Here is a 9,808-nt window from a genome sequence, read left to right as displayed (position 1 = left end):
CATACATCATATTGAACGTGCTTTATGCTGAGATGGCACTCGTTTATTGTTCATTACGATCACCTTAGTGTGGGCGTGGAAAAGTGACGTGGTGATGAAGGCGGGGAGTTTTTCACCGGCGTGAGGGCATTTGGATTGTGAGGTGGAGACTCTTGATTGGTGAGTGGATTTTGATGTGTTTTAATTTGTTGATATTTATTTATTTTTATAAAACGCTACTAACCACGCCGCTCTCATTTCTCCTTTTTTGCACCACGCCACTTTTTAACGTGTGCTAAAAGTACACCAACTTGACCAGTTCCCCAGTGATGTAAATTTTCTAAAAAATTGATAAATCTTTTTACTTAAAGAGTAAATATGTAACTAATTAATTAAATTAAAAACTATAGTAATCTTTTTATACTTTAAACATACATTGATGACTACAATAAAGCCAAGAATGATGACTTAGAAAAGTGGGGTAAAGTTGTATACAGCTAAATGTAAAAGCGTTATCTTAATTATCACTCAAGGATGTGTCGATTTAATAAATAATACTAAAACAAAATGGGTTAAATAAAACTACAATCGACCTATTATTATATTACTTTAAACAGTGTAAAGTAAACGGGTTGATAAAAAAGAGAGAGAATTTGTGTTTCTAAAGGTGTAAAAGTGTTCTTAAAATACGTTTATTATGATATTTTAATAAAAAAAAGTTGTGTGTAAAAACAGAAAACAACAAACCCTATAGGACGTCTGTATTAGTTTATAAAATTTATTAAACCCTTCCAAGTTGGAATAAAACGGTTCACTGTATCCAGAGTGGCTCTAACACTGTTTTTTTTTAATGAGCTATGCTAAATTTACTCTTTTATTATGGTTTTACTGAGTGTATTTTCTTTTCACCAACTAAATCAGTCACATATTTTATCTTATAGAGGGCGTGTAAGCCGTGTGTTAAGACCTAAGCATACAAGGGATTCGTTTAGTCTCACTTTTTCCCGATATGTGAAGACCAAATTCACTTGAGTGTAGTTTCCATTATAGCTGATTTTTTTTTCCAGTGACGCGTTAAAATGATATTACGCGTTATGAAGTTACAAGGGTTAGTGTTTAAAGTAAACGTGTTTGGGTAAAAAACGGGTGATACATCAATGGCACAATTAAAAACATGTGTAAATAGGTTCAACCAGTTTATGACACATTTAACTTATTGTGTTGAATAGGTTATTAGGTCGACGTGACATGTTTAAGACTCGTTTTTTTTAATCACAATGGCGTACTTTTATAGTCTTATATATATGTAATTAAATACGGATTGTAATTTCGGAAACTTGTATTTCATTGTGTGAATTATGTATTATTAGTACTATTAATCATGTTTAGTATTAACTAATAACTAATCAAGTCAATAATCATGTAAAATATATCGTGACATTCGTATTATTATACTACTTATACTTTATCATGTTAACTATATCTTGTGTTATTCGTTCTATTGAATTGGTATCTTTAGTTATGCTAAATATGTCGTGGAATCCACTTATTAAGCATATGTATGTTAGTGTTTAAGAAAATGAGGTATATTCATGTTCACTAGTTGAGTTAAACGTATCGTGTCGTGAACGATCTGTTTAACAGTACACATCATGTTTTGACAGCTCTAGTTTTCGTTGTGTGTAAAGGGGAAAAGACGACGTGGAATTTGTGTGTCTATTATCACCTAAAATGAAAGAGACTAACATCATTTACAATGTTGAATATATGATCTAGTATGTCATTGTTGAATAATATGATCTAGTATATGTGGTGGATTCTGTGTAAAGGATTAACCTATTTTGACCAATTCATGCTTATACGTATTTTCTCTCCTTTGGCAACTCATACACATAATAGTCAATGATTACATCGTTTTCGGCCACCACACGCCATTTTCCACTTCAATATGTATGTAGTGCCCTTATCCACTCTAGTGAGATATGATGGAATGGAAACACTCACCATTTGCTGTGATTGACTAAAAATAGAGCCAATGGTTAAAGCCTTGAAAAACCTTAGCCCAATTCAAGACCATATAATTTAAAGGAATTTCATTTATGTAAAAACACCTATTTGTTCATATTAATAGAAAATCAAAACCCTTTATTTGTGGTTCCTAAGAACAAAAAAACATTAGGCATGTGATTAAAAATATGTGAACATATTTCAAGTATAGATGAAATCTTGACTGGTTTTCTTAAAGCTATACATCGTGTTTTAGTCGTAACACAACAACACACATGGTGTGCTTTTTGAATATACACGTGTTGTGTTTCTTGCCCGTTCCAACGATTTTGAAGGCCCTAAGCGAACTATAAAGTTGGGGTCCTGTTGAATTGGTATAAAATAAAATCAACAATTGAGATTAATATTTGCGACATTGAATAACCATAGCGATGATTTTACTAATGTCGGCCCTAATTTCGCCCAATTTGCAATCAGTTTCACATTGGTTACTCAAAAGGCGCCGCAAGTAACGAGGGCTGGTGTGTTGCGACGCTGCTTTTGAATTCTAGAATGAAGCGTACACGAACAGGCTGACCCTAAGTCTTAGCTTAGGTTGATAAACTTAATAGACTGACCCTACAGCAATGCAAAACATAATTCGTGTTTTTACTATTTATTGTTTCTTATATATAATGAGTCCCTCTTGTATTTTTTGAGGGTTCATAACTTCATATTAAGAAAAAAAGATCTTTTTTTAAACATGGAACTACCTTTAGCAAAGCACCTTTACTTTCCATTTGATGATAGATCACACAATAAAAACACATCAAATAAAGAGAAACCAAAACTCTAAAAAAAAATCGACAAGAAAAATCTAACTTTGCAACTTTTTTCCAAAGCAAAAGAAAACAAATCCAAAGGAGTTCAACTTTTACCAAAAAAAAAAAAAAAAAAAAAAAAACCAACTTTAATACATTTAAAATCCTGCATGTTACATATACGTTAAAACATTTAACCTAAACTTAACACCTCTCAAAAACCTAAAAAAACCTATTATATTTATCATCATCATCATCATCACCGGCGTTGCCACGTCAGCAACTTCCGGCAACCGCACACGGCGGCAATCCTGGACTTCACACTCTCAAAATCCGAAAACCGGCACGGTATGGTGATCCCGCCGGGATGATCATGCCCATACTCCTCCTCCGCATCCCGCAACAACTGTCCAAACAACGGATGATTAATATATATCACCGGCACCAACACCCTCTTAAAATCTCCATCTTTCTGACCGACGTACACCGCCATCTTCCCCTTCGGCACCGCCGCACGCGGCGGGGCCGAAAACTTCTCAAGAACCGGGTTTTTTTGAAAACCGGCTATTGCTTTTGTCTTTAACCGGCAACCCCATTTGAGAAACTTTGATATGGATGTTGGAGACCGGTCTAGCCGCCGGTAACCGGCGGATGATGGCTGGTTTCTCCGGTGAAGTCGCCGGAAAATTGAAACAACTCGGTTTTTGATCAAAAACCCTCGAATTTTCATCTTTTTTTGAAAAAGATTATACCCTTTTGATCAAAATGAATTCTTGTTGGCGGGTTTTCGATAAAGGTTAAAACTTGATGTGAATTGATTGTTTTTCATAAGACATGGTGTTGATAATTAGATACATAAATATGTATGTATGTCCTTCAAGAATATGTTTGTGTATGTAACAGAGAGGGGGGGGGGGAGGGGGGGGGTAGAGAGAGAAATCGGAGTAAGTGATCAGATGTGAAGGAAAAATATAGTGTGAAAGTGTGTATATATAATATACATGGATCAAGGTTACACATACTAAAAACACGTTGAGTGTGTGTGGTTGAATAAAAGTAGGAATGAATAAGCAACAAATAGAGCTGGTCATGGGTTTTCTGATTTGGAATAGGAAAAAGTCTGAGGTTGAATCTGGCCGTTGGATTTGCCACGTGGGATATGATGATTTGTTATTAAGAAAAGGTGTTTATCGGCATATTATTTTATGTGTTGTGAAAGTAACAAAATATGAGAAGTGTATATCTTTCATTTATCAACCACAAATATATACAAATGATGTAGTCTAGTCAAAATGTAACTGAAACTTAACAACTTAGGAGGAGAATTAGGAGGATAATTAAGATGGAATATATCTGTATTTATAACATTCCCCCTCAGATATATTTTATTATTATTTATTATACACAGTTAATAACATACTTCAAGATGATATTAAATAGATACTTCAGGACCTATATAATAAACTGATACTACTGGATCAGTTGTACGGCCTCATTAAAAACCTTACTAAGAAAACCCAATGGGACAAAACTTAGTTAAGGGAAAAAGAGTACAGTGTGTATAATTCTCCCCCTGAATTCAACAAACATCTTTCAATCTACGGTGACCGATCTTGTGTGATAGTTGCTCGAAACTGTTTCTTGGTAAAGATTTTGTAAATAGGTCAGCTAAATTTTCACTTGACTTGATTTGGCAAATATCAATTTCCCCTTCTTTCTGCAAGTCATATGTTCAGAAGAATTTTGGTGAAATGTGCTTTGTTCGATCACCCTTGATGTAACCTTTTTTGATCTGAGCTATGCAAGCAGCATTGTCTTCATAAATAATTGTCAGCTCCTTCTTGATCTGTTCTAATCTACATGCTTCTTGTATGTGAGTAATCATTGATCTCAACCACACGCATTCTCGACCAGCTTCATATAGTGCAATTAGTTCGGCATGATTTGATGACGTTGATGTAAGTGTTTGCTTAGTTGACTTCCAAGAAATTGCTGTGCCACCATATGTGAATACATAACCTGTTTGAGATTTTGCTTTGTGTTGATCTGATAGATATCCGGCATCCGCATACCCAACAAGCTGGGACTTTTGATCTTTCTGATAGAAAAGACCTAAGTCTTGTGTCCCACAAATATATCGGAATATGTGTTTTATTCCATTCAAGTGTCTACGTGTTGGGTTTGAACTGTATCTCGCTAGTACATGTACCGAGAATGCAATATCAGGTCTCGTGTTATTTGCAAGATACATAAGAGCACCGATCGCACTTAAGTACGGTACTTCTGGACCAAGTACTTATTCGCCTTCTTCTTGAGGGCAGTAAGGATCCTTTTGAGGATCTAGTGGTCGGACAACCATGGGTATGCTAAACGGATGAGCTTTGTCCATATTAAAACGTACTAACATCTTCTGGATGTAGTTTGACTGATGTATGAATGTACCGTTGCGCAAATGCTCGAACTGCAGGCCGAGACATAATTTTGTTGTGTCAAGGTCTTTCATCTCGAATTCTCTCTTTAATATATAAGCATTTTTTTCTATCTCTTCTGGAGCTCCAATGATGTTTATATCATCCACGTAGACTGCTATTATAGTGAATTTTGAGAGTGGTCTTTTTATAAAAACACATGGACTGATTACATCAGACTTGTATCCTTCTTTTTCAAGATATTCACTGTGCCGATTGTACCACATACGACCAGATTGTTTAAGACCATATAAAGATCTTTTTAGCTTTATAGCACACATGTCTCGAGGTATTGATTCTAATGCTTCAGACATTTTTAATCCTTTAGGAATTTTCATGTAGATGTCATTTTCTAGTGTCCCGTACAAGTATGTAGTGACGACATCCATAAGTCTCATTTGAAGTCATTTTGAGATTGCAAGGGCAATTAGAAATCTAAGGGTTATCGCATCCACTACAGGGGAATACGTTTTCTCATAATCAACTCCTGGGATTTGGGAAAACCCTTGTGCTACAAGACGTGCCTTGTATCGTATAATCTCATTCCTTTCATTTCTTTTTATAGCAAACACCCATTTATAACCTACTGGTTTGACGTCTATGGGTGTTCGGACTACAGGTCTGAAAACATTTTGCTTTTCAAGCGAACCTAACTCAGTCTTTATGGCCACTTGCCATTTTGGCCAATCAACTTTGTGCATCCACTCTTCTAGAGTTTTAGGTATGTAATCATTTTCATTGATTACATCTGTTGCTATAGCATATGCGAACATATCATTAACACGTGTTTCATTTCGGTTCCATATTGTACTATTTTGTACATAATTGATAGAGATCTCGTTTTCGTTTGGTACCAGTTCATCTTCTGGATTTTCATTTTCCTCTGGAATTATATTTGTCTCTTCTGGGATATTTACCTCTTCTAGGTTTTCATTTACTAAATTTTCACCAACTGATTTATTTTGCTCTTTTCGCTTACGTGGGTTTTTATCTTTGGAACCTATTGGTCTCCCACGTTTTCTTTGTATGGTAATCGCTTCTGGGATTACTTCAATTCGAGCAGGTGCATTTGATGCTGGTATATGTGACTTTGTCACCCTATTTGTGTCTGTGAATGCATCTGGTAATTCATTTGCGATTTTTTGCAAATGTATAGTCTTTTGGACTTCAGATTCACATTGACCACTTCGGGGGTCGAGATTTGATAACGATGATGCATTCCATGTTAACTCTTGTGTTACCAGTCTTTCTTTAGTCTTATCTCCTCCTAAGACTAGGAATACTGTCTCATTAAACTGACAGTCAACAAAGCGTGCTGTAAACATGTCACCCGTTAATGGTTCTAAATATTTAATAATAGAAGGGGAATTAAAACCAATGTAAATGCCCAGTCTTCTCTGTGGTCCCATTATGGTACGTTGTGGTGGCGATATCGGTACATATACCGCACAACCAAATATTTTGAGGTGGGACAGATTTGGTTCTCTTCCGGAGACCAGTTATAATGGGGAGTATTCATGGTTGGCAGTTGGTCTTAATCGGATTAGTGCAGCAGCATGCAGAATAGCATGTCCCCATGCAAAAGATGGCAATTTGCATCTCATCAGGAGAGGTCTAGCGATTATTTGTAATCGTTTAATTAATGATTCAGCTAAACCATTTTGTGTATGAACATGAGCTACTGGATGTTCAACCTTTATCCCAATCGACATACAATAATTGTTAAAAGCTTGGGATGTGAATTCTCCTGCATTATCCACTCGTATGGTTTTAATTGGATTTTCAGGTAAATGAGCTCTCAACTGTATGATTTGCGCTAATAGTCGGGTAAATGCTACATTTCGGGTAGCTAAAAGTCTCACGTGTGACCATCGCGATGAGGCGTCAATTAAGACTAAGAAATAGGGGAATGGACCACAAGGAGGATGTATTGGCCCACAGATATCCCCTTGGATTCTTTCCAAAAACGAGGGGTTTTCTTGTGTCAACTTAGTTTGTGAGGGTCGAGTAATGAGTTTACCTAGAGAGCATGCCGCACATGATAAATCTTGTGATAACAAGACTTTTAAGTTCTTAAGAGGGTGCCCATTTGCACTTTTAATTATTCGCCTCATCATTATGTTACCCGGGTGACCTAGTCGGTCATGCCATATTGTGAATGTGTCTTTATCTAGTACCTTTTGGTTACTTACCACCATGTATGATTCAATAGGAGTAATATTAGTACAATATAATCCAGAGGATAAGGCTTCTAATTGTTCAACAATTGTTTCTTTGCCATTTTTGATTGAAATGATTTGAAGATATTCAAAATTATTTTCAGATGTTGTTTTTAGGTGGTAACCGTTTTTTCGAATATTTTTAAAGCTAAGTAAATTTCTTCTGGATTTACTAGAATATAATGCATTATCAATAGTTAATTTGGTACCCGAAGATAATGTTATGTGTGCTCTGCCGGAACCTTTGATAAGGTTACTAACACCAGATATAGTACCAATCGGTGTCTCTGCCGGAGACAACTCAAAGAAAAATTTCATATCTTTGAGAATAGTATTAGTACTACCGCTATCTACCAGACATTCATCACCAATAATAGCTCTACTTGAGCTAACATGCATATTTCTTCAGGAAATAAATAAAAAAAATCCATAATTTAATATATTTGAACAGAAAGTTAATTTCTTTAGACAAAATAACTTACACACCCGTTATGTTTACTTTTAAGTCTGCACATCTATCAACAATCAGATTAACTAGAGCTCTTAACAAATTACAAAGGAATACTGTTTCACATAACTTAATGCCGATAGGTTACAACCCTTTCGACGAACACAAAGTTAAAAGTCTAGTTAACATTTGCGAGTAAAACATATTCAGTGTATCACATACACCCAAGAAACTTTGCTCGAAAGATAGTAATAAGCAGCTTGAAAAACAATACATATAGATTTGTACACACTCAAATAATTGATTTATTTCAATGAAATAACAAAACATAAAATAGTTACATGATATTAACCTCTGTAAGTGACTTTTAGATCGTTCAATATGTATCATTCTAACCAAAACGTGTTACTCCTTACATGGTTATTATCATTATCAACTAGATTAAAAACAACTTAATTCGATATAAATTAACTAAAACCCTTTTTTTTATTAGTATATTTTTATATTGAATATATAAAAGGAATGGACTTGGCACTTGACAAGTTACCCTCTCTTTTTGGGGTTTTGGCGAACAAACAAACACTAAAATGAGATCACACAAGATCAAATAGTCAGCATGGTCCCACCGGACTTCAACCATCCATTTAATTCTCACTTAACTTTTCCTTCATGTCCATACCTACTAAAAACACACCGAATAGAAGTTGCTGGTGTATTTGATCCTTATATGATTTTGTATAAAAATTCTTATTCCAATTTAAATTGGAATCCGTTTTAACTTTTTTTTTTTTTTACTCAAAACCGGTTGAAGATCTTATCTGCCAAATTTTATTATAGATCAATAAAGAACCGACTATGCCGCCGATGATCGGCAAGATCGGTCCGTAAATCGTGAGTAACCGCTGATATCAACGACTTTCTCACCTTCCCTTCCGGCAAACACGCAGCTGTTAAACCGTTCAGAACCACGCCGCCGGTAAATCGTTCACTTCCGCACCGTCGTCTGGTTTTATATCAAATCTCATGATTTGGTTTGTCTCGATGTGGTGGAGGAATTGTTGATTTGTTAGTTAGAGAAGACGGTAACCACCACAGAAACAGTTGGCGGTTGAGGACAATCGCCGGAAAAAAAAATTGCCGGGTAAGAGTTTTGTGTGCGGCGGTAGTGACCGCCGATGTGTATCGATCGATTTTGTATGTGGATCAATTCTTAAAATCTGTTGTATCTGTTCATAATATATGATTCTGTATATACAAATCAAACGAAATTCCTAGTTGTTCTAAAGTCCAGATAAAAAAATCCGAATTGAGTAATCTAGTATCCAGATCGAAATTCTTATTTCTTTTATTCCAAAGGATGAGACTTAAAATCCAATTTGAAAAGTATTTGAAAATGGCATGGATCCTTTTGTGAAAAAATTGCCACTGTAGAGAGCATATATACATAAAAAAATATTCTACTTTTCTAATACTCACTTTGTAAAATTTAAACTCATCCTTTGGAATATCAAATCTGTAAAAAGAGAAAAAGAATTGAAACATAAGGTTGTGGCCGGCGACGGGAAACAGGTACAAATTCTTGTGATTGATTCAGATGTCTGATAAATCTCAGTGGAGAGCTTCGTGCTGATAACGTGTTGTGAAAGTAACAAAATATGAGAAGTGTATATCTTTCATTTATCAACCACAAATATATACAAATGATGTAGTCTAGTCAAAATGTAACTGAAACTTAACAACTTAGGAGGAGAATTAGGAGGATAATTAAGATGGAATATATCTGTATTTATAACATTATGCTTTTTTATTATATGTGTATATTTTTTAGGAACATTTATCATTTTATCGATATTTTAAAACACCCCTCTAACGAAAGGGAAAGACACT

General features: G+C 35.1%; 1 protein-coding gene across 1 annotated transcript; it reads right to left on the bottom strand.

Moving 5' to 3' along the window:
* Positions 1–2,916: 2,916 nt before the first annotated feature.
* LOC110916907 (auxin-induced protein X10A) lies at positions 2,917–3,746 on the bottom strand. The gene has a single exon (XM_022161559.1). It carries the CDS (start codon positions 3,514–3,516, stop codon positions 3,046–3,048), a length of 471 nt encoding a protein of 156 aa, XP_022017251.1. The 5' UTR covers positions 3,517–3,746; the 3' UTR covers positions 2,917–3,045.
* Between the last annotated feature and the right edge of the window lie 6,062 nt (positions 3,747–9,808).

This window comes from Helianthus annuus, chromosome 16 (assembly GCF_002127325.2).
Source record: "Helianthus annuus cultivar XRQ/B chromosome 16, HanXRQr2.0-SUNRISE, whole genome shotgun sequence".
Lineage (NCBI taxonomy): Eukaryota > Viridiplantae > Streptophyta > Magnoliopsida > Asterales > Asteraceae > Helianthus > Helianthus annuus.
The sequence above is the reverse complement of the archived record's forward strand: the minus strand, read 5'-3'. Positions and strand labels throughout refer to the sequence as shown.

Bases quoted from the DNA above. Each gene is read 5' to 3' on its own strand.
- LOC110916907 (XM_022161559.1), bottom strand. From the start codon at position 3,516: ATGAAAATTCGAGGGTTTTTGATCAAAAACCGAGTTGTTTCAATTTTC.